Source organism: Salvia hispanica, chromosome 4 (genome assembly GCF_023119035.1).
Source record: "Salvia hispanica cultivar TCC Black 2014 chromosome 4, UniMelb_Shisp_WGS_1.0, whole genome shotgun sequence".
Classification (NCBI taxonomy): Eukaryota; Viridiplantae; Streptophyta; class Magnoliopsida; order Lamiales; family Lamiaceae; genus Salvia; species Salvia hispanica.
In genome coordinates, this window is record NC_062968.1 from 46,608,626 (window position 1) to 46,633,978 (window position 25,353).

The 25,353-nt window shown below is 34.0% G+C and overlaps 4 protein-coding genes across 17 annotated transcripts; all 4 read right to left on the bottom strand.

Annotated features, from left to right (window-relative positions):
- Nucleotides 1–1,852: 1,852 nt before the first annotated feature.
- LOC125221219 (NAC domain-containing protein 90-like) lies at nt 1,853–2,673 on the bottom strand. The gene is made up of 3 exons (XM_048123347.1): nt 2,385–2,673; nt 2,023–2,306; nt 1,853–1,888 (listed from the first exon to the last, which is right to left on the bottom strand). Exons 1-3 carry the CDS (start codon nt 2,545–2,547, stop codon nt 1,853–1,855), a joined length of 483 nt encoding a protein of 160 aa, XP_047979304.1. The 5' UTR covers nt 2,548–2,673.
- Nucleotides 2,674–10,928: 8,255 nt separating this feature from the next.
- Nucleotides 10,929–11,962, bottom strand: LOC125219926. Its single transcript, XM_048122019.1, has 2 exons — nt 11,798–11,962; nt 10,929–11,530 (listed from the first exon to the last, which is right to left on the bottom strand). Exons 1-2 carry the CDS (start codon nt 11,919–11,921, stop codon nt 11,130–11,132), a joined length of 525 nt encoding a protein of 174 aa, XP_047977976.1. The 5' UTR covers nt 11,922–11,962; the 3' UTR covers nt 10,929–11,129.
- Nucleotides 11,963–14,521: 2,559 nt separating this feature from the next.
- On the bottom strand, nt 14,522–18,839 carry LOC125223624. Of its 14 annotated transcripts, XR_007176747.1 has the most exons (6): nt 18,234–18,322; nt 15,595–15,673; nt 15,471–15,510; nt 15,208–15,334; nt 14,987–15,122; nt 14,522–14,898 (listed from the first exon to the last, which is right to left on the bottom strand). XR_007176747.1 is itself a non-coding variant. In XM_048126850.1 (5 exons), the coding sequence occupies exons 1-2, from the start codon at nt 18,786–18,788 to the stop codon at nt 15,617–15,619; spliced, it is 612 nt and encodes a 203-aa protein (XP_047982807.1). In that variant the 5' UTR covers nt 18,789–18,839; the 3' UTR covers nt 14,545–14,961; nt 15,208–15,334; nt 15,471–15,510; nt 15,595–15,616. The 14 variants fall into 14 exon arrangements, 11 of the variants coding, with proteins under 11 accessions (XP_047982807.1, XP_047982809.1, XP_047982806.1 ...); XM_048126850.1 differs by lacking the exon at nt 14,987–15,122 and having other exon boundaries at nt 14,545–14,961; nt 18,234–18,839; XM_048126852.1 differs by lacking the exon at nt 14,522–14,898 and having other exon boundaries at nt 14,967–15,122; nt 15,208–15,250; nt 18,234–18,839.
- Nucleotides 18,840–20,328: 1,489 nt separating this feature from the next.
- LOC125218461 (germin-like protein 9-3) lies at nt 20,329–21,010 on the bottom strand. The gene has a single exon (XM_048120132.1). The coding sequence runs from the start codon at nt 21,008–21,010 to the stop codon at nt 20,396–20,398; it is 615 nt and encodes a 204-aa protein (XP_047976089.1). The 3' UTR covers nt 20,329–20,395.
- Between the last annotated feature and the right edge of the window lie 4,343 nt (nt 21,011–25,353).

A 25,353-nucleotide genomic window follows, 5' to 3' on the forward strand; every position in this document is an offset into this window, starting at 1 on the left:
TCGGCAGGAATTTCTGAATCAAGGTTAGGATTTTTGTATAAACAATAATGGACAGCCACTGCATCAACAGTTTCTTCATTCCTAAAACTAACTAAACCAAAGAGCATTTGAATACATAAAGCCTACACTGCATTTGAATACATAAATCAGCAAATTAAATTGGAGAAGAATTTCTGAACAAATAATTAATGTTCAACAAGTTTAAAGCAGTATTTCAATACATAATATTGCATAGTTTGATGACGTGAAGCTATAAATCCAATTAACGCAGGGGTTTGTGATTTGGAAGCAGTAAATCGATAATTTAAAAAATGAAATAAGCCATACTTGTTTTAGACACATATGAACAAAATAACGAAGGGTTTGTGAAATGGAAGAAGCAATCTATAAAACTGCTTAGGGGAGCATTAAATCGACAATTGAAAAATGAAATTAGCACACTTGTTTTAGACGGAAATGAGAAAACTCACCGGGTTCTTTGTGATTAAGAATGAACGATATAATACTGCTCAGAAGCAAAGAACTTGTGGTGATAATCTGGGAGCGGCTAGGGAAACATGTGATAGTTTAGTAATTAAATTATATTAATGAGGATAATTTTGGCAATCATAATTTTAATCCTTGCTTATGACTTGTTGTACCAAAGACTACAATAAGATAACTCAAAATTATCTTAATCTACCAAACACCCAATATATGTAAATTAACTAATCGAAACTATGATTACTATCATAATGGTATCATGTGTAGTCGAAACATGACATAGCTACCGAACAAGCCCTAAATATCTCATTCTTAAATTCTTGAACGATTTGAACATTAAATATTCTTATACATTAAACATTAAAAAAAATTTATCTACATAAACTAATAATTCTTTTAATGTTATATTCTTTACTATAATTGTTAATTATAATTATATAATTTTATCATTCTCTAAATTTTAATAATACTTTACTTGTCACTAATATTTTTATTTCCATATAAGGTTCATTATTTACTATAAATAATTATTTTTATAGTATATATTTAATTTATATACTCTATTAATATTAATGAATATTCTTATCTAAAACTAAGTAATGATTCGTATTTAATTATAATATTATTTTACCACATAAATATTTTTGAATTAATATGAACTTTATTTATTTTAACAAATGAAATATTAGTTTTTTTATCCACACTAATTAATAATTTATATATTTGATATTTACTGAATTTATATTATTATATAGAACTAATTATCTATAAGGTTTAATGTTTTGTGATATATTATTAAGTGTATTTTATAATTTACTAAATTTAATAATCCATCCGTTCTTTTATAGTTGAGTCATTTTTCTATTTCGAAAAGTTCCTTCATAGTTGAGGCATTTCCATATATAGTAACATTTTTCTCTTTCTTAGTTTACTCTAGCTCTTACTTTATTATCTCTACTGTATTCACTTTTTACTTTATTCTCTCTCTTAATATTTTATCTATTTGTTTAACACACTCAACATCCCTTCTTAAACCCCCTGCCGAAAAGTTTAACCCCAACTGTGAGGGAACAGAGAGAGTATATTTTTTGTATTATACTCCTTCCGTCCCATAAAAATAAGTGCAATGGGTATGACACGAGAATTTAAAAAAAAATGGTAAAATAAGAGAGAGGAGAAGAATGGTAGTTGAAATAGTGTTAGTGGATAGTGGGACCTATATTATTAAATTGATATAATTTTCCAAAAATGGAATGCACTTTTTTTTGTGGGACAGACAAAAATGGAAAGTGCACATATTTTATGGGACGAAGAGAGTATATATTTAATTATGTATATTTGTAACAGTAAAATGGTTCAACTAATTGGTTTAGAGCATCTCCAATGCACACATTTCGTGCCTCAACTGTAAATAAAAATAATATTGTTTGCATTAGTGTTGTAGACAAAAATATAATATGAAAAAAATAAATCTTTCAAAAATTTGGTGATATTAAGCGCTAATGCCCATAAAAAAATGAGTAAGGGAAGAGTTGATACCATGGGCATGGAAGTAGTGAGATCTTCTTTAATAGCTCTATATTCATTCATTTTCCACTTAGTCTTTCTTCCGGTGGGCGCCTTCCCCTTGTAGAACACCATGCTCTTCTTCACGCCGATCACCTTGTTCTCCGACGAGTACACATAGCTCGGCGACCCTGTCGCTTTCCAGTAGCCGGAGGCGGTGGTGCGGCTGGGACGCCCCCCACGCACCTCCCTCTCCTGTCGTGGCATGAAGAAGAACCACTGCTCCATGTCACCATGGCATAGCTCCCCGCAATGTGCTGCAAAATTAACAATAGTACAATTTTTTTTTAAAAAAATAACGAAATGTTGCGATGATGTCATTGAATTAAATGTACATGGGAGTTGCCACGGATCAAGGCGGTAGATGTCGAGGATTGGTATGACGCGGTGAATGTTGCTGGTTTCATCATCTTCTAATTTAAGCTTGTGGTGAAGATAGAATGAGATGAGCTCTTCTTCTGTTGGGAAAAATCGAAATCCTGTGGCCAATTCTTCCATATTTGTGTTTTATTTTTTATTTTTTTTGCTGATTTGGTATGTTGGGAGTTGCCTGTATGAGAATGAGATGGTTATTAAATAGGTGAGATTATTACCGTGTTAAATTGGAAAATAAGGTGATAGTGAATCTTGCCACGCGGTGTGGGAGAGAAAATATAGATACTGCTGTCCCATCATATTTTTAGATTTAAATTTGCAAGAATTTGGTTTTGGTAAATAATGAATCGGTCAACGTAGGTTATCTCCTACGGCGCCCTTCCCGTTCGCCCGTCGGGGACGGGCGACCCGACGGGCGCCATAGTGGGCGGGAAGGGCGCCCACGCCCGTCCCGAGTGCCCCTGCGATGAGCTCGCCCCTCCCGTCGACGGAGCGAGTGGGACTGGCGCCACTGTGGCGAAGGTCGCCCGTCCCAACTCGGACGTCCGACATATTTTTTTTTTTTTTTTTTTTTTTTTTTAAACTCTATAAATAGGGCTCCTCCAACGTCATTTCATTCACAGCACTTGTGTTGACAAGTTTCTCTCTCTAACCTCTTTTTTCAATTATCTATAATGGCGAGTAGTCGTGCGGGTGGTAGTGGCGGAGGCGCTAGTGATAGTGATGGCTTTAGCGATGATGAATTGGATCTCGCTCGCAGTGCAAGCGGCGATTGATCGACGGATCCTTTCGGATGCATCGTCCTCACGAAATGTACGGCCGCAATCGGCAACCGGCGTACGGGGGCCCCGACATGTTCGACAGGCCCCTCCACATGGGAATCTTCGCCGTCCGGTCGTTTGGGGTTTTACGGGCGTTAGAGCGATATTCGGGATCGATCTTCGACGTCCGGGCCCGAAGACGCAGCTGATTAATAGCAGGGTCGGTGCACGGTTCCCCGGGATGTTCAAGACGATCGTGTAGCCTTTGGGGTGGAGGAACCGCCGTCCTTGGAAGGGGATACCCTTCCGCTTCAAGCCAAGCATCCACGTTGATCCTTGAAGGCGTGGACACCGGGGGTGGATATGGCTACATTTTGGAGTAGCCGGCGAACAACGGCCTCAACGCCCTCCACGTCGCCCTTTTCAACGATAAGGGGCAATGGCATTGGGCCCGCCATCTTCATGCTAACGGCAACCGGCCAACATGGATACTATTTGGCGGGTGGGATATACCCAAACCGCCCGTCCTCTAAACGATGGGGAAAATGCCTTAACCGCTAAAAAAATGTTTTACTGCAACAGCCAATATCAATTAGGCCTGTCAAATTGGGTATCTGCGGATACCCGATCCAAAAATTTCAGGTACCCGATCCCGAATTTCCCAAAATCTAATACCCGATACCCGATCCGAAAATAATTTCGGGTACCCAAATACCCGACTCGGATATCCAGTCCCGAAAAATCGGGTATCCAGTCCCGATTGTGGATTTTTAAAATATTTTTTTAAGAAAATTAACTACAAAATTTTAGAAATATAAACTTTTAGTTTGAATTTAATACAAACTTGAAGTAGTTCGAGTTTTAAGATGAAAAAAAAACTACTACAAATTATTAGAAATAAAAAATTCATAAGTTATAATTTCATAATATAACAATAAAACGATTTCATTTTGGACAAATAAACTTAATTATATTTTGAATATTGATCTAAACGACGTTAACTTATTCAAAATGTATTTTTATTGTCTTACTATCACACTTGATTTTGTCATATTAATTTCAGTTTTAATCATCATAGGACAGATGCCAAAGGTTGAAAAATTACTACTCCGCATTTTTATTCTAATTCGGAAGGTTATGAATTAATCAGAAGACAATAAAAAAAAAATACTTAAATGACAACTATTACTTTATAAATCATGTTGCTTATTACAATATTATTGAGATGAGAAATTATAGGAGTCTGTATCAATATAGTCAAGCAGAAATTCAAATTTACATTTTTTCAAATAATAATAAAATAGATACATAATTTTTTAAATTTAAAAGAAATTAAAAAAATCGGATAATTCGGATAATTTGGATATACCCGATCGGATATCGGGTTACCCGATACCCAATAATCCAAAAATCTTATACCCGAACCCGATCCCGAAACCCGAAAAATCGGGTATCGGGTATCCAATCACCTGATATTTCGGGTTTGGATATCGGGTATCCAATTCCCGATATCCATTTTGACACCCCTAATCAATGTTATTTATTTGGAATATTGGCATATAATATCACGAAACTTTTAAAAAATTGGATTTTTCCCATAAACTTTAAAATTGACAAATAATATCACAAACTTTACCCCTAGTTTGTTTTTTTCCCACCAATGAAAAAATTCTCACAAATAATATTATGATACGAATTTGTTTTCGTAATTTCTCGACAACAATTTTGAGAGCTTCAAGTTTTTCAATCTTTGAAAATAGTTTTTCTTGAAGCACACCCTACAAAATTGTTCTTCAATCTATTAAATAACATGAATTTTTTCATTCATGGGAAAAAACAAACCGGGGGTAAAGTTCGTGATATTATTTGTCAATTTTAAAGTTCGTGAGAAAAACCCAACTTTTTGAAAGTTTCGTGATATTACATGCCAATGTCCCTATTTATTTTTATGGAATATTGGTCTCTAAAATTATAAATTTTGATCAAATTCTGGTATTTATCATAAATTTGAAAATTGGACTAAAATATCACAAACTTTACTTTCCGTATGTTATTTTCAAAACTGATCCAAATAAGATATTTTCGGTAAAAACTTAATCTACGTCGGCAACCACGCAACGTTTATGATATTTTATATACCACTTATTAAGTCCGTGACAAGTAGGATAAAAACCCACGTAGAAAGATACATTAATTTAGTTGTGCCACGTATGATTAAAAAAAAAGGCACATACATTAGTAGGATATGAAGATTGATAGACCAAAATATGTAAAGTTTGTAATATTTTAAATCAATTTCAAAATTTGTTAATGCCAAAATTTAGCCAAAGTTTATAATTTTAAAGATCAATACACTATTTATTTTTTGTATGATTGAATTTTTTGCCAACAGTTATATACTAGTTATATATATAAAAAACAATAGGGCTATATTTGTTGCATAATTTTTTGTCAAATTCTCATCAAAATTATACTACTCAATATTAAATCAACAAATATCCATTTATCAAAGTTTCTTTCATCCGGGTAATATTTTTTCCTTATTTTCATTAGACGATGTTTTTAAGCGATGAAAAAGATGAACTGATGTGCTAAGGAATGTATGTGTGCATATATATATATATATATTAAGGGATATTGGCATCTAATATCACGAAATTTTCAAAAAGTTAGATTTTTCTCACGAACTTTACCTCCAGTTTGTTTTTTCCCATGAATAAAAAAATTCCCCCAAATAATATTATGATACGGATTTGTTTTCGTAATTTCTCGACAACAATTTTGAGAGCTTCAAGTTTTTCAATCTTTGAAGATAGTTTTTCTTGAAGCATACCCTCTAAAATTGTTCTTTAATCTATTAAAATAACATGAATTTTTTTATTCGTGGGAATAAACAAACTGAGGGTAAAGTTCGTAATATTATTTGTCAATTTTAAAGTTCGTGAGAAAAATCCAACTTTTTGAAAGTTTCGTGATATTAGATGTCAATATCCCATATATTAAACATATGTAAACTTTTCTTTATAATATCACTTTTTCAATGGGTTTAGAGTTTAGACTAATTGTCACTTTCTATTTGCGAAGAAAATAAGTACACGACGAAACACACAAACACAGCATTTATGTTAATTAATTGTATATTTAATTAGACTTTTTTCAGATCCAGTACTTGGACAGTTGGACTTATAAAACGAGAATTGATTATCCAAGGTTACTAATTAGTCATCATTGCAGGATAAGTTTAGTTCAAAATCCACTCGTTTGTAGCTACTTAATCGATTGTCAACCATTATGGTTGAACTTGGTGAGGTCCGCAATGACGAGTACATCACATAATCGCAAAATTTGATTTAGAGAAGCATGCAATTTACGTAAACCTAAGGGATCATTTATTTATCGAGAAAATTATGTTATTGGGAATTATAATTCTTGGGAATAAAATCTAAGAAATGGAGTATGATTTATGATAAATTAAATTTTTATGTTTGGAAATATTATGAAAAAATTAAGGATTTTAAACTTATATTAATTTATTAAACTTAATTAATTGATTGACATAATAATTGAATTAACTAATTAACATAATAATAGAAATAAGATTTTTCAATTTAAAAATAAATTAATAAAATACAAATTAAATTAGTCGAACTATAACTTTTATATTATTTTAAAATTTGGTTAATAAGTTACCGATCGATAATCATACGGTATTGTGATTCATAATTTTAATAATTACATTAATATTTATTTAATAATTTATCAATTGATGATAAATAATAAATATAGTAACTATTATTACAATTATAGTTACAGTTATTTATTTTTATTATCACTATTAAGTAGTATCAAAAAAATTAAATTATAGATTTTCTTAATTAATAGTGGTAGTAATTTATAACAAATTAATAATAATAATAATAATAATAATAATAATAATTTTTATTCAGTATTCATAATTATTATAATTACATTTTTTTATCTTAATAAATTATTAAAACAATAATAACAATTAAATTCCGCATATGATCATGATGTCAATATAGTATACTAAATATATCAACATAAGGATATGTATGTCAATATAATTTAATATTAACATTACATATGTATTATATTAATTTATTATGCTTGAATTATTGATATCAACTGTATCGTCGAAATATGTGAAAACGACTCAATATGCAATTAGGATATCATTAAGTAAAATATTTTTCGGATGATTACCTTTAGTTTAATACTCCATGTGTTAGTGAATTTTTTAAATCGAGATAGTTATATGAATTCAAAATAAATAATGCAAAACATAGAGGTATAAATTTTTTGTCAAGATTTTGAAAAGGCTTTTCAAGCCAACTTAAAAAGCAAGCCAGTTAACATTCATATCTCTGCAATAATATTTTGTTCTTCGTTTTGATACTCTGGGGAATAGCTACGTAGATAGTAAATATTTTAGGTTGAAATTATCCAAATAGTTAAAGATCATGTTAAATTATTTAGTTTTGGATAGCTAAATTATAACTAATTAGTTAGTACTTTTTTAGGTGTATATATTAGATCAGGGGTGTGGTCAATTGCTAACTTTCTTAAGTTGCTAACTTGTTAACCCATCAACGCAATGTATTAAAAATGTCAACACATGATTTTATTGAACTTCAATATAATGTGTTGATATTATGTGTTGACATTTTAATGTCACCGTATTGACTTTTTAATACACTGCATTGATGAGTTAGCAGAGTTAGCAACTTAAATAGGTAGCAATATAACGCACACGATCAGATCAATTATGTAAATAACTTAATTTTTTGTTTGATAAAATATTAATTTGTATTTATGTTTTAATTGTGAATGGATAATATTAATTAATAGAAAATCAATAATTACCAAATTATTACCTATGAATATGAGAGAAGGATTTTCTTTATTTAGAAGTTAAAATATTAAACTTGCTGCTCCACAATTCGCTTTAGATGAGGGTAAATGTTTGAGTTAGGTAATCTAGTTTTATTTAGTGCTTAATTATTTAATCGAAGATAATTAGGTAAACTATTTATTTAAAGTCATGTTTTTGTAGATTTGAACTCAAGATCTTGGTCTTGGAATTAACCACTTTACTAATAGGTCAACTCACATAATAACTCTTTCTCTTCGCTGTATTTCCTAAATAAACATGTTCAACTTTGTGGTTGATTAGGTTCACTAATTAACTTGTTATAGATTAAAAACTCTTTTAGTTTAGTAATTTTATATTCATACTTACACTGATGACTGGACGACTTGATCGGTTGATCCAAAATATCATGTATATTAACATGCACTGAATACCAAAATTACGTAAATAAATCTTTATATAGATTAAATGATAAAAGATGTGCATTTCAAAATATGAAGAATAGAAAATAAGTGCTATGATGCGATTGTATTTAATTTTAATTATTTGAATATTATAGTTTAATTTTTATAATATTGTTTATATTTAAATAGTATATTATTTTTAAAAGTTCTTTTTTTCAATTTTAAAATTTAAAATCTTAGCTGGAGTGCTGGACGTCCAAATAATTTACCGTTAAATATATACCGTCTTCGTTCTAATTCAAAACATCAAGAAATAAAAAAAACACATACGAATATTAAGTCAAGTAGTCAATAGAAAGAGTCATGCTGCAGTCTATAGATAAGTTAAAGAGTCATGTATATAACTTCAATATTGGTTCATAAAATTAATAAGAAAAATGAAAAAAAAAAAAAAGGAAATTGAATGCCACAACTATAATAAAACCAATTGAAAAGAGGGATAATAAGACGCGACTTATTCAACGACGACAGTCATAAAGTACACCTTTCGTTGCATAAAGTACATGCTCCACACTATTGCTTGTGATTCATTATTGTGGCTCCCATTTTCTCATAGAATTGATAATTGTTTGTTCAGAGACTAACATGCATGAAATAAGATGTTTTCCATTTACCGACATCATAATCCTACATATCACACAAGCCACACCATATCACACGTACGTACTACCACTTCTTCAAATCCTTGACTATTGGTTGAAATAAAGATAACTTGCCAATTAAGATTGTAGAAGGAATGTAATAATAGTAGTCTTCGTCCTAAGTTATTTACATTGTATTTTATTTTAGGTCATTCCATTTTACCACTTTGGATTATCCACAATTAAAGAACCATGTACTTTTTTCATGACTCAATAGACTCCACTTTCCACTAATTTTTACACATATAATCCATTATAAAACTAATAAGAGTATTAAAAATGGATCCAACTATTTACTTTTCTTCACAAAATTAAACAATTTCTTAAAATCTATGTCAAGTCAAAATGACTATTTAAATGATGGACGAAGTGACTATTAACACTGAGGATACACAAATGAATGGTTTGATCACTTGATGGATGCGAGTGATGTTTCTTTGTGTTTTAGATCCTTCGGGATCATTTCTTGTGTTACTAACAACGCTTCTTTAAGTGTGCAGGATTATTGAAGAAGATGAAGACTCAAGTTCTGTGTTGCACTTGAATTTAGTCTAGGATTCTTCAATTGTAACCTCTTGTACAAGATTAGTGTGTAATTTTAGTATCACTCTTGTATTGGCTTGTATCTCTGAGATTAGCCATCTCAGACCCAATTAATAAAAAGAGGTTCCGGTAATTAGTGAATCCTAAGTGATCTGATCCCTACCATTATTATAATTTTGTATTTGTAATGATTGATTATTGTAGGATGAAGTGTGGGATTATAACTTAAACACAAATGATATAGTTTTTTTCTTCTTATTATTATACAAAAAATGCACAAAATTAAATATAAAAACATCAATTACTATAGTTTTAATGGGTATGTTTGAAATATGATATTGTAGATTGAAGTTTGATAAAAAAAAACAAAATCAACCCAATTTTAAGGTCGTAAAATAAATCTGATATCACGTCCCTAATAGTGTAAGTTAAATATTTAATTAAATTAAATTATTGATTTTAATCATGCCTTATTAGTTATTAATTCAACTAAAAGCGTCCAAATTATAGGACACTCAATGTAGCATGTCATTTCATTGTAAATGTGTATAATCTGGGCCTTATTTATTTTCAGTAGGAGAAGCAGCATTTGAATTAGCAGTTTATTTGGGCCTCTCCAAAAGAGTATACTTCAATACCCGGCAATTTGGCCCATACTATGTAAAAAATAGATATAAATAAAACTTCCACTATAGTCTATCCCTTATAATTTGTAACTATTTGATCCGACACAGATTTTAAGAAATGTAATAGAAAATAGGTTTAAAAAGTTAATGACATGTGGGTAGTACTTTTATATAGTTTTATAATAAAATGTGGATGAGAATAAGTTAGTAGAATATGGAGTTCACTACCAAAAATGATAAAAGTGAAAGGTGATAAATTTTTAGGGACAAACGAAAATGGAAATAAGTAATAAATTTTCAGGGACGGAGGAAGTACATCGTAATGTTATTTGTGGTTTAGTCCGGAGTGGACATTAAAGTAAATCGAACCCTTCTATGATTTTCGTTTTATTTTATTTTTTTCTGAAACTTGGGTTGTAATTTTTACTATATAATTATAAATAACCATTGAACTACAATTTTCAATTTTCTATTTATTTTTTATCTTAATTTTACTAATTTGTCATTAGCCACAATTTAAAGCTAAGGTTGGAGACAATATCGAGAAACAACATAAAAAATTGTAGTAGAAGAAAGAATTGAAGAAGCAAACCACTTTATAAAAGCAGCTACAAACGTCCTACCAGCACAGAAACTTATTGATCATATCTATAACACACAATCAAACACACTCGTCTTTCTCTGACTCAAGCACTTAAATAAACAAACATATGAAAACAACAAACAAACCTGTGTTTCCTTGTCTTAATTATGACAAACACACTAATAATAGTAATTAATTAAGGAATCCCAATTATTGGGATAAATGGGACGTAATAGCTAGATGGTGCTAGACCCCACTCTCTTGGCAAGGGCACATCCACAGTCTTGGAGGAATCAAATCCATTGTCTTTGCCTCCACACCTCCCCTTTGCAGGGCATGCTTTGTAGAAGGTGAGGGGTGTGGCGGTAGTGAAATGGCCTCCCTTTTCCTTGGCACTGGTAATTGCAACGACGGAGTCCTTATTAGATATGTAGAGCTGGTGGGGCCCTCCCATGATCTTGGCCATGCAGTTGGAGGGAGTTGCGGTGGCCGTCTCTGTCCCGTCCGATGGAAGGTCCGTCGTGAAGACGCCGTCTTCCTCGGTGTAGGCCATGGCCAGCTTCTTCACTTTGTCACATTTCACCAAAACTTGAAGTCCTAGTTAATTAGACCAAGAGAGAAAAATAATTACTAAAATGTATGGTTAGTTAATTAACAATAACATAGTTGGTGTTGTCATGTGAAATATAAGAAGTCGCACATCAATCAAGTATAATGACCGTTTTAGTATATTTGTGCCCACTTTAAGCACTTTTTTTATGATGATAGGAATTAGGAGTGTGATAGTAGTAAATTTCATTGTTTATAGAAAACGAAATAAAAATAGATGAACGAATGAATATTAGCAGAAAATTAATGAAGAACCTGAGAGATCGGAGTTGAGAGGGCAGTCGAGACAACGGACCGAGCCCTGGAGGGGTTGAGGTTTGACGAGAGCAACAGCGAGGAAGAATGTGAGTAGAAAAGCAAAAGCTGGAGTGATCGACATTGTTGAAGGAGAAGTGTTATAATGTGAGTAGTAAACAGAAGTGGAAATAGGGTTCATATAAATATAGGAAAGCACACTAAATGAAGGGGCCAAGTGCATGAGTAGGTTGTTGATATCAATAAATATATGCAGTACACCACAACCAGTCATTCCCTTCCCCAATTTATTGTACCATCCATTTTTTCAACTCTCCTGTGCATATCATGTGTGTTGCTTTTTCTTTCTAATTTCACTTCAAATTACATAACACTCTATTTTTCTCCCATCTATTTTCATATACACACATGCAACATCCACTAAAAATTACTCCTTATTGCATATAAATACAAATTATGCATGCATAAACATGTTAAATTCCGTAGAATAAACGAATAATTCACCACCAATGGCATTTTCTTAAATATGAAATCTATTATGTTTATGCTTATGCATGCATATACATTAGTAATACAAAATGTTTGATGCCTACATGAATTATAAAAAATGTTTTATTCGTGTTTAATTTAATACATTTTGTCATATGTGTTTGGATACCGTTAACTCTTTACTTACATGTTGTACAAAACATGAAACAGTAATGAAATTTTTTGGTACTAATATAAAGTAATGAAAAACTTTTTGTACGAACTTGAAACAATAGTAAAGCGTTTTGTACTATACATAGACAAATTAAGAGTTAACGATATCCAAACAAAAATAACGGAACATACGAAAATAAATATGAATGAAATTTATAATTAAACTTTAAACATTTTGTATCAATATGAAACAAATGTGAAATACACTAAATTATTATCATGGTTAATATTTACATGCATAGGTAGCTCGATTTATCGTCGAAATTCGATTGTTATCTTTCAAGGTTTATTTTAAACTTTATTGATGTACATATATATGCTGGTAATGTGTACATAAAGGTAGTGGGAGTGATCAATTGCTAACTGATCATTTAATTGCTAAGTACAACTAATTTAAGGCCATAGGATTTTAGAAAACGTGTGGTCTACAATTTGTCACGTGTAATTTTTATTTTTATTAATTAAATCGAAAAAGATAAAAAAAAAAAAAAACTCCAAATTAGGGTTTTGGATGAAAATGTCAATAGAGTGTTCCGAAAATATCAACTCAATGCTTTGAGAATGTCAACACAATGTTTTAAGAATGTTAACCCGTTGCTTATATTGACATTCTACCTGTATTATATTGACATATTTTATATAGTATGTTGACATTTCTGCAGACTTGTACGAAAAAATTAAAAAAATTTTAATTTTTTTTTCAAATTTTGACGTCGGAACATATGCATGTATGATATCGTTGGAATCCTTATGAAATTATCTTTAATTTGATATATGTTATATGAATTTAAAGTTTTGGGATTTCTTTTAAAAGTTAGTTATAACTAAACATGTAGTTAATTGACATTAATACCCCTATTGATATTTTTTGGAACTAATCCTATGGCCTTATTGACATTTTTCGTATTGACATTTAGGGATTAATGCTCTAAGCCCTTAATTTAAATATCTAATGGTTATTATTTAGTTAACACTCCCCTAAAGTAGTACTCCCTCGGTTTCGCCATAGTTGAGGCGAAACTTTTCGGCACGGAGTTTTAAAAAGGAATATTGGGTGTGTTAAATAAATAGATAAAAAAGTAAGAGAAAGATAAAGGTAGAGAGAATAAAATATAAAGTGAATAAAGTAGAGAGAATAAAGTAAGAGAGAGTAAAGTAAGAAAGATAAAAAAGTTAATACCAAATATGGAAATGACTCAACTATGAAGAAACTTTTCAAAATGGAAAAATGACTCAATTATGAAGAAACGGAGGGAGTAGTATTATACTTCTATCTAACATTGCGTGGTTTTCATGAGTTTTAGTTACTCCATTATTTATTTCCACGAATATTGCTTTGCACTACATGTCTACGTACAATTTCGTTTGCGAATTATGAGTCATGACTGTTGACGTTATTTGAATTCAATAGGTAGTAAAGTGAAAGGAGAAAAAACGTTACATTTATGATTTATCAACCCCCTTTAATTGGGTTTTGATTACTATTCACCCCAATTTTTATTATTTGATGTACTGTGTTCTTTGAATTTATATATAAAACAGTAACTACTTGTACTGGACCCATAACACGTCTAGCAAACACCAAATCTTTTCTAAATTAAAACCAATCCTATACACGTTGATTTTCAGTCGTTTTCGATTACTTCATTAAATAAAAATGCAACAACAATAGCGATTTTAGTAAGTGCACTTAATGTGCCGAAATTAGCAGTGACAAAAAACATAAAAGGAAATAAACTTTTTGCGAAAAAATAGTTATTTGTTTGATTAAAGATCAATAAAATAATATGGTTGTCCAATTATAATTATTTGATTTGATGAATATCGATATGAATTTTCCAACAATTTCAACAGTCAATGAATGTTCATAAACCCCAACGCCAAACCCTGTCCATCACGCCATAACTTTTTTTACTCAGAGGTTGATGCAGTAATTATTATATACGAGATTTATAAAAAAAAAATTGATAGTATGAATTTCACAATGATATTCACACAAAATGCTATAGTAATTTTTTTTTAATTAGAAAAATGCTTGTGAGACTAACAATTCCAGTGTTTTTTATTCAGTCTGGAATTAAAACAAAAATGTAGATAAGAGCTCACAATTATGCTCACTAACAATTCTCACTATCAAACTTGTGACACTCAGATTCGATTCGATTAAATTTGTTAACAAAACTAGGTTGCAGAAGATCCACCTAATGGCATTAAAGTGACTATCTGGTAAAACAAATAATGTGTAAGAAGATGGACCATGGGATTTCCAAGTTCCAACAACCTAGATTTATCAGTGTAATTTTTCATCAGAGATCCTTCAAATCCAGCATTGCATTAAATTCTTTGGTAGTTGGCCACCTATTTTATCTTCCAGGACACCATTCATTTCATCTTCTTGTCTTCTTCAAAGATAAGAGAAGGCCAAGTAACACGACACCAAAATTCGATTTTGTAAATTAAATCTGTGTAAGAAATGAATGTCGTTACCTACACATAAATGTCTGTAGCACAGTACTTGCATCAGCTCAAGACCATCAAGGATTTTGTATTATTTGTCTCATAATTCTATATATTGAAATTGAACCCCTATTGTATAAAACACTGCCTCAGAAACTTATGCGCCCTACACGGGTATTTATCGAACACGAACAGAAACACAATCAGCAATGAAGCAGAAGAGTGAAATTGATACAAAGTTAAACACTTACATTTTCATTGCCACGTCGGTCCAGAAAGGATGTCTAGTTCCAGCTGGGAAATGCCAACCATCTTAGATATATGTTGCCTTCATCCTTGGAAACTAAATTGAAGTGGCAGTTTTTCTAGCTGAAACTTCTATCTTGCTAATTAGTGCTTTCAAACTCACCAAACTATTAATGAGTACTATAGAAGTAAATAGGATCAGAATGAAAGCTAAATCTATGTTCAGATTAAAAAAGTAGAGACAGTTAAATATGTGCTCTGTTGCAACCTGAAATAGTGAAAGTTCAAACACTGGGCTCTGTTGCAACCTGAAATAGTGAAAGTTCAAACACTGGTAAAGTCTTGAATTCAACACTTGAATCGAGTAAGAGTTGTAGAGGGTCATTTCTAACCACACCACCACTACTCTGCTCATCATGAAACAAGGTGTGATTCTCTAATTGAGCAGCGAAAACTAATTGGGCTCCTCTCCTGTTAAAACAATTATTAAATCAAACATACCAAGCCCACATTTGGACTTCTTTCAATGCATTCATTGTGATTTCAACTCAAACCAAAGATTATGGCTCATTTAATAAAGTAGATTGATCATACAGTGACTAGCAATCACATATACAATTAGAAGTACTTCACTTATGTACGAAGCTCGAATATCGGTCACATACCATTCAAGGGAATTTTTGTCAAGCTTACCACTAAAAGAATATAGCTCAAGTTTTAGTTTTTGAATTGACATCATACCAACAAAAAACAACTCTTTCCAGTTATAAGATATATCCAATAACAATCAACAATTTCTAGCAAGTCAATGTAGTTCTGCTAAATTTATACTGATTAACCTTAGACTATTGAGATATCTGATAAATCTGTCTCATTGATATGAAACAAAGGCCAAGACAGCAGGGCAGATATTATTTTCTTGCTTTCTATTGTTTTTTTTTGTGCAAGATTGCTGATCTGGCCAAGTTGCTACCATATGTATTTTTCAGCTCAACCCAAAACTATGGGAATCATCATTAGCAAAACACCTTATCTGTTCCCTGATGGCGTCTGTGGGTACTAGTGGAGAAGGATTGTCGACTTATTTGTTATGCAGAGTAGACGGGAAATAATCAAAGTAAAAAGGAGAGGATAAACAGAGTTTAATAGTAATCTTATCTGTGCTTTCCAGTTGCAGAAAGCAATCAAGGCCTATAAAATTTCAGCAACAATTACAAATAAACGTGCAATCTCCTCAGGCCTAACCATGGTCCACAAATATCAACAACTTCTTAAGGCAAATTAAGACAAGTCTATTGTATAATTTGTATTGCTTCCCTGTCTAATAAAACATGGTCGCTGAAATCATAATTAAGACCAAATTTTGGTATTTTCCTTGGAACTTAAAAAATGGTAAAAAAAACGTGAGTTATGACCTTGTAGCCAATTTCCATGCTTATTATTACAGCCAAATCGAAACTAACGTGACAAATTAAATCTTACGTGCCAATTCATTCTATCAAAAAGACGTTGTTTTGTATATTAAAATAGAAAAAGAATCCAACCAACCCTCCCTCCTCCACCTCACCCTTCTTTCTCTCTCTCCTACTTCTCTCATCCCTTCTTGCACTCCTACATCTCTCGTCCCTTCTTGCAATCCTACAGACACCAACAACAGCAACGCAATGATGAGCATGAGCCCTAGCATAGCTCCACCTCACAAGCCATCACTTTCCCTCTCTCCCAAAACCCACTATAATCCGGTGGTTAAGCTCTCCATCGCTGCCAACCTTTGCCAGCAACTGTCTCGCCGTGGCTGTAGATGTTAGTGTTTCACGACAGTCTTTCTACCAAAATAATGTCTGATTTCAACACAAACACAATGAAAGCATAAATCAGTGCTGCAAATTCCGGAATGGTCTGACCTTCAAATTAACCATAGCTACCAAATGCCATCTAATTTTCCACTTAAGCATGATCCCACTCTTCCTTGTCACCACTCTCCTCTTCTTCCTCATCACACTGCAATTCAAAACTACCCCTCCCTGCTTGCACCGATCACCAAATGCTCCCCAACACTACAGTGTCTGATGACCTATTCAATTACTCAACTCACCATTTCTGCTTCTTTGGCGGAAATCCATCTCTCACGTCCGTTCCTCATCCTCATTCTGCTGCTACAGTTCTACATCTTAGTGATAACCGCCCAAGATCGCTTCTCCATAGTAAGAAACTGGCTACACGGTCAATTTTCGTGATTTTTTTGGCCACATTTTTAGATTGTGAGAGATACCAAGAATTCGGTCATAATTTGTAATTTTAGTGACCAATAGCCCAGAAATCATCAATGATTTGGCATACCTCTACAATGTTTACTCATTAGACAACAAGGCGATTTGCACTTTTTATCCTAATTTTATGGAGAAGAATTGTTTTACTACCAGAAAGAAATAAACATGGATAGGGTGGGTGCCCCTAAATGAAAGGTCCACCGGCAAACTTAAAAAATCATAAGTCCCATCAGTATAAAACTCATGCATGTCTATGGAAACCATGCAGGACACAGTGTTGTTATAGTCGATGATTCAAGAAAATCAGGAAATAAGTCGTGATACCATCAGTATTTATCACTTTTAATTCGACAGATTAAACCTTCAACCAGCTGGACAAGACAAACTTCTTCTATAGGCACAGAACAATAAAACAAACTGAGCAAATTATTGAAATAAACAAACTTAACCTTTCATCAAGAAACAAGTTCAGTTTTCAAGCAAAACATGTAGCAATTGAGTAAGTAAACAAACAAAAAAAGGCCTGCAATGTTAGTGATGAAACATGATTCCAAAGTATAGTGTAATTAAGAGAATTAAATTAACAAAAAAAACATTATTTTTCCACGGGAAAGGATATATATGCATCTAAAAAGTGAGTTGAAGATGGGTAGTATGTACAAGTGAGCCCTAATTATATACAATGAAATCACATGATCCACTTTCAACTAATGAACCAATCAATCAATGAAACCAGTCTTTCGCCAAATAGCATTGCGCACCTGCCGGAGATCCCTCCCTTTCAAAGTCCGTCCAGTCCCCTCCAGCACTGAGCACGCAAGCATCGGCGAATCCCTAGAATTCACCACTTCGTGCGGCGGTAATCTAACTCTGCCATCGTCTTCCTCCTCTCCATCAGAAACGGCGTCGTCCAGCTCATCCGCCCTCCTCCGCAACGCCTCCGGCATCACCGGAATGTTCACCGGCGCCGATTGATGGTAAACCCTCACCCTATCCACTTGCGGCGGCGGCGGCCGTGGAATCATCATCCGAGACGAGGGCGCAATCGAGGCCTTGTGGTTGAAGACGGGGTGGACGTCGTGTTCGGATCTGGATCGGATCTTGATGGTGCCGTTGAGAGCCGACAGGATGCCGTAGTGGTTCCGATGAGTTGGCGGAGGAGGCGAAGAATAGCCCGACGGAGTGCTAAAGATATCGTGCTCGGAGAGCTCAATAGGCGGCGCGGAGGAGGGGGATTGGGGTTGAAGCACCCCGAGGAATCTCTCGGCCGCCTTGTGGTGGCGGCGGAAGGGTGTGGCGCCGCCAATTGGTTCCATTGCAGCGGTTGTGGAATTGGGGGCAGGGCAGGGCAGTATAATTATGTTCCAGGGGGGAATCCGCTGTGTCAGAACTCACCACTATGTTCCGTACGGTCGGTAATTACTGGTTGATTAAAGTCAAAGAATGGAATAATTCTACCACCTATGTATAATCACTCCATTTATGTTATCACAAATTTAAAAGATACTACTCCCTATGAAATATGGAATAGTCAATAGTCATGCATGGAAAGAATAATTATTTCCAATCACTAATTATGGAAAATTCATGCATGAAAAGAATTAATTATGGCTGATTTTCATTAATTAAAAATTAATTAACACAAAATGCACAATTTTGGCGCCGTGCACCACAGTGGGCGTCGCCGGAGCATCCGCACCGCACTGGCAACGCTCCCACGGAGTCTCCTGTCGTCGGCTCTGCCACTCCCACCTACAATGCATAGTAAGTAGTGAATAACTTTTTTTTTTTTTTTTATCTAAAATGATCATGAAATATTTATTACAGATTTTTTAATAGATAAATCTAATACACTTTAATTTAATTATGAATTTATTAAATTACTTTTATTAGTATTATGGAATATGGAATATTCATGCATGGAAAGAATAATTATTTCCAATCACTAATTAAGACTATGACGTGGAGATGATGCATCTCGGCCAGTGTTACATGTTAAAGAATTAGGCATAATAATTGATGATATTCCTATTCTTGGTCTTTCTTTATGTTCTTTCCATCTCAGTAGGTTGAAAACTACATTTGCAAACTTTTGATTGAATACATGTGTGTTCACACTTCACACTCCTTAGTCTGAACTTGCTAAGTTGCATGTGTTCTTTATGTAAAAGCTATTTTCTCCATTACATTTAAAATGACCATTTTATTGAATGATGCAAACAAACTAAAAAATGGTTGAGTATTTTAATCATGAGAAGATATAAACCTTTTTACTACGCTACAGTAAATAACAAGAATGAACATTACAGACTAAAATGATAAAGTAGTTATCTTGAAAGAGACATATGGAGTACTTATTAGTTTAGATAATATACCTACATCTTGATTAAAAGATTTAATTTGAGGTCTAAGCTTGCCGAATCAGGGGTGAACAACGACAACAATAAGCATGAATTTCGACAATCGTGAATCACATGTGATGGAATGAGAGCAAGAAACACTATACATCGATACTCAAATACTAAATTCGACAAATTGAAGGACGAAATTGAATCCCAGATGGAGGCATGGGCTTATAATGAACAGCGGTGTCAGTGAACGTTGTTGGGGATACATTGAAGATATTCATTTTCGAGAATCTCATAGGATAATTTCTGTAAATTTATCAAGAATAATTCCAAATAATATCTAATTTTAGAACGCAAATCGACATTATATTAGGTGCAGTTCTATTACATCTAGTATTTTACTACTTTATTAATATTGGCTCCGAGTATGAAGCTATTGGGATTTATATGTAACAGATCATCAAACGAATACAACAGAGAGCGCAGCACAGTACAGGGTTTAAGGACAGAAATAAAAATAATAGCTCCATTTATTCCACAATAAAAATCAACAAACACACTAGTTTGAACTGGTTCTATCCGTGCAAGCCAGCTTTGAGTTTCTGAATGGTGGCAACATCAGTCTTGAACGACAGAGCCAAAACAGTGTCATCAATGGTGGTGTTAAACAGAGTGTTTGGCAGCGAAACAGTTCCCGCATTCGCACTCCCGAAGGCGGAGATGGCTACGGCCGGATTCTTCGCGTCTGCGTTGTACTGGAAGTGCACCAGTCCTTTCGGAAACACGAAAACATCCCCTTGCTGAAGGTTCTGCGTGTACAGCTTGTTGGTGGAGTCGACGAACCCCACCTCCAGGGAGCCCTGCACGAGGAAGAGGAGCTCAGCCGACCGCGGGTGCGTGTGGACCGGGTTCACCGTGCCCGAGGGGTACATCAGCACCGCGTAGGAGACGCTTTGCCCGTTCAGCGCGGGGAACTGCTCCATGCCGGCCTTGAACACCTTGAATGTCGGAGGGAATGGGGCTGTCACAAGGGGCCGGAACCCGGTGAAGGTGAAGAATCCCCCGTCGGCCGGGGGTGGCGTGTTTAGTGGGAGGATGAAGTCGGTGAGGATGTCGGGATCCCCTGCCGTGGAGCTCTGGATGAGGGCAAGGGCAAGGGCAGCTATGATCAGGAGGATGTTTTTATTCATTGTTGTTTGTTTTGTGTTTCCAAGTTTTGGTTGTTAATTTTGTGTATATTGGTTAGATGAAATAGTAGATTTTATATGTGTGAGGATGAACTTGTGCTATCCGCCGTGGAGATGAATGTGACAAAAATTAGTATTGAGATTATTACAATGTGGAGAGATGGCCTCGGCCAGTCGATGTATTGTGTTTGTAAGAGATTAATTTTGGCATGTGATTTTAAATTATTAATTCTTGAAATTTTTATTTTTTGCTGTTGTCTCCTGACGATGTTTGTAACGTTCAAATATCAAAACAAGTTCAAACTGAAGCCAGTCCAATCAGAGCATTGCTCTCAACGGAGGATTTATAAAACAAATTAAAAGGTACACTACATATCTGAAATCTCAATGGGTTCATTGTGTTGTCAACATTAGCATTCCGAGGGCACCACGCCCTCAGTGTCGCTAGCAGTCGTTGGATCGGGCTGCCCGGTGTCTCGGAAGTTATAGAGGCTGTCCCAGATGAGGGAGCATTGAGTAATCCGGATGGTGTGCTTTCGCTAATAAGAAAATATACACAGTATTTTAGAAGCTACAGTTGAGTGAGATTAGTAAGTAGTATATATGCCTCTATTGCAACATTGTATCTGTGACTCAGTGGCAGATCCAGGTGGGGGCAGTCGCCCCCACCATGCGACTAATTTTCTCTTATCCCGGATGTATATTTTCCACATCCGCCCCCACCGTTGCCTCCGACGTCGGCCTGTTGACCGAAAAAAATAACCATTATCGCCTTATTCATTTACTAAATTAGAATCATCTTGGTATTTAATCTTTCTTGTGTCAATTAGGTCATCGACTTACTTGCACAAGAGATGGAAAATCGTTTCTATGAGGCATCCGCATCCACATACTTGCTAAGTTGTATGGCATGCCTTGATCCAAAAAATGATTTCGCTGCTTTTAATGTTAATAAGCTTGTTTATCTTGCTACTCTTTACCCAAAGGACTTCACATCGACTGAACATACTCAATTGTTTAAACAACTTGAAAATTTTGTTGATGTTGTGAGAAGAGATGCACGATTGAATGGTATTGAAGATTTGGGTACCCTATCTCAGAAGATTGTTGAACCAAGAAAGATAAAGTTTTTTCGTTGGTTATCGTCTGATTGAGTTGGTATTGATTTTACCCGTAGTGACTGCATCTGTTGAAAGAGTATTTTCAGCAATGAAATTTGTCAAGACTGACTTGCGGAATAGGATGGGAGATGAGTGGTTGAATGACAGTTTGGTAGTATACAATGAAAGATCCATTTTTGCTAGTGTTTCTAATGAAAGAATCTTGAAACGTTTTCAAGATATGGATACCCGTAGAAATCAGTTGTCTCGGTTAACAGATGCTAGAGTTACTTGAATTGTAATAGACTTTCATCTTGCTAAAAAAACAAAACATATTGAAGTATTATATTTAATATTTTACTATTTTATTATTTTATTCCGCCCCCACCATTTTTTAATCCTAGATCCGCCACTGTTGTGACTGTTGTTGGTCCTTACGTAGAAGATAGGTGGCATTATGCTTGGATAGAATTGGCCGGAAACTGATATAGAGGGATTTTGTTCCGTGCCTTCTCCACTCCATACATGAATATTTACGATGACATCCGATATATATTAATAATACTACTAGCTAGTTAAATTAATAGATATGAAATTGGACGTGAAAATGTAGCAGAAACATCATACCAAAGCACCTCGACTCGTGTTGTTGCAGCCTGCACCGCAGCTTGAGCTCTGCTTTCTCATTATTATTTCTACATCCAACAGAACTGATGCTCTTGAGACGAAAAATTTGTATGATCTAATAGCCTAGAACATAATCTAAGCATGCACTTATTTTACTACTTATGTTCTATAATTAAGAGTTTTCTTTTATCATTTTCATCTATTCCATAATAATAGTCTTCTTTCATTTGAATTTTAAATAAAAATACACTTCGCATCCCACCAACTGATTTATATATTATTATAAAATTGATAATTATATTACAACTAATACTACTACCACTTACTCGTCATTTTAACTAACTTAAAGTTATTCAATGCAAAAGAAAATCATAGCTTATCAAAATATGTTCTTTGTTTCAAGAATTTCTTAGGAAGTATAGTCCTCTTTTCTTAAGAAATACAACCATATTATTAGGTGGCAAATTATATATTTCTTAATTCCAGTATATCAAGATATTTTTGGAAGGGAGCTAAATATATCTAGATTTAATGATAAAAAGACACTGTTAAAAAATGCAAGTATAACAATATGAGCTTGATGCCGACATCTGTCTCCAAGATCAGTGGAATCAAGCAGAAAGGTTGATTCTTTATCGTGGAGAAAGATGATATTCCCACAGAAAGTAAGCTCAAAATATAAATCTTGTGATGGAATCGATGCACGCAACCTGTCTGTGCAAAGTCCTAGGTGAATACCGCATCCACTTTAACTGTACAGTTTCTGTTCTCACTGCATCAATTAACTAGAACGTATGGACAATTTTAACCCTCCCTACTCCGTATAGAGTGAAAATGATGAAAGGAGACGATTTGTTCTGAAAATAAGGGTATAAATGAGAAGTTTATGAAATTCTAAAATATGACACTGATTCCAGGATAAAATTCAGTTTTCAAATGGGAGACTTGTTCAGAACCTAATGCATAATCATCATCATCTATTTTTTCATTTTTTTCAATCATCATTCATTTTGTTATGTGTTGTGGACTTGTAGTGGATGTGGCCTTTCCAAATCGTATAGGTTGATGTAGAGAAACCCTAGCTAGGCTAGTTGTGGTTGAGTCTATTTAGTACACCTGGCAAAAACTAAAAAAGAGTGTAGATCACCTTGAATTCATACTTGTCAACCACTTGTCAGTGTTTCTAAAGGCCGGAAATTGTTTAAACATATTTTCTGAAGATTTTTATTTTGGATAAGCATCAACTTTCAGTATTAACTACATTAAATTAATTTAAACATACTACTAGCATTCACTAGCTAGATTCGTGGGGAGCTATGGTCGAAAATCGAGTATATATATTAATACATCTAAAAGCAAAAGACAATTAGCTAAAAATATGCGTCCATCAATTCATGTTATCGAGTTTGAATAACAATTTGATTCTATTTCATTTTAGATTCAAATTTGAGAGTGGAGGATCATGGGAGGCAAGCATGTTCAAAAAATTAAATGCAAAATGAGCAGAAAGATGTGTATAATTGTAGTCAGTAATACACCATCTTATTAATATAAATACTCCATAAAAGAGGCAAAATTGAAAAACAGTTGCATATCTTAATTTGTACTAGAAACTATGGTTGATTATGGTTTCCCTGATGAGTTGAGTGGACATGTCGATGGTGTCCCTGAAAGTGCAGCTGCAGACGGCCATGTTGACGGCATGCATGCAGATGCAGGAATGCTAACCTGTTTAAGAATGAACCTCCCATCTTCCCTACACGACTTGAACCACACTCCCGGCTTCCCGTTCCGCCCTATACTAGAAATAGGCTCGCCTCGCCCCGTTCATTCCTCTCTCCATCTATATAACATACATCGTCGTGGCTCCTCAACGTCGTCCAAGCTCTCGAATCCTAATCTCTCCGTGCATAGGGAGAGACTGTCGGAGGAGAAGCTTTTCTTATGGATGTATTGAGAAGAAGGGGTTTCCTTGAAATGCACTGAGTCATCGATATTCTTGTGCTTCAACGGCGAAAGGTCTTCTAGAATGTTCGGACTCTCCCACAATGGCTTCTCCAAGATGTGCTCTATTCCACCGCAGGCTGCCATGCTTTGATACTTTATCTTCTCTCTTCTCTCTCTGTTTTGATTTATATGTTCAACAACTATAAGGTGTGCACAAGAAGGGCATGAGATTGTTGGTGATAAAGTGATTAAATTGACGTTGGAAACAGGATAGGTTCCTTTTCGGATTCTTTAGTGCTCACAACTAATCAAATTCACCATCACCATCTTATCTTCTTTTTTTTTTCTCAACAAAAAATACACTCATTTTTCTAGAAGCTACATCACATGTACTAATATACGCCCTCTCTCCCCTATAAATCCAGAAATTGGTTATTAGTTGTTAGCTTTCTTGCAATTTCCTAATCGCATGACTTGTCCGAAGATTGATTGTGATTGGTTTAGGAAGATAAGCCTGCACACCATTATCACCTCATGATGTTGCTATAAATTTACCAACTTTGGCATGATTTAAACTTGCAGGAAACTGGTATATTTGAAGAGGACCTTTAAACTGCATTACAAGATTTGCATATTATGTAATAATAAAATAATTAGATCTCAGCTTTGGAA

What these genes read in the sequence shown, in the direction of transcription:
- LOC125219926 (XM_048122019.1), bottom strand. Translation starts at nt 11,921, where the DNA reads ATGTCGATCACTCCAGCTTTTGCTTTTCTACTCACATTCTTCCTCGCT. An exon ending in TCTCAACTCCGATCTCTCAG is followed by an intron (nt 11,531 to 11,797) that starts GTTCTTCATTAA and finishes CTAATTAACTAG; the next exon opens with GACTTCAAGTTTTGGTGAAA.
- LOC125223624 (XM_048126850.1), bottom strand. Translation starts at nt 18,788, where the DNA reads ATGGAACCAATTGGCGGCGCCACACCCTTCCGCCGCCACCACAAGGCG. An exon ending in AAGGGAGGGATCTCCGGCAG is followed by an intron (nt 15,674 to 18,233) that starts GTGCGCAATGCT and finishes TTGTTTTAACAG; the next exon opens with GAGAGGAGCCCAATTAGTTT.
- LOC125221219 (XM_048123347.1), bottom strand. Translation starts at nt 2,547, where the DNA reads ATGGAAGAATTGGCCACAGGATTTCGATTTTTCCCAACAGAAGAAGAG. An exon ending in TGATCCGTGGCAACTCCCAT is followed by an intron (nt 2,307 to 2,384) that starts GTACATTTAATT and finishes TTAATTTTGCAG; the next exon opens with CACATTGCGGGGAGCTATGC. An exon ending in TCACTACTTCCATGCCCATG is followed by an intron (nt 1,889 to 2,022) that starts GTATCAACTCTT and finishes TTTTATTTACAG; the next exon opens with TTGAGGCACGAAATGTGTGC.
- LOC125218461 (XM_048120132.1), bottom strand. Translation starts at nt 21,010, where the DNA reads ATGAATAAAAACATCCTCCTGATCATAGCTGCCCTTGCCCTTGCCCTC.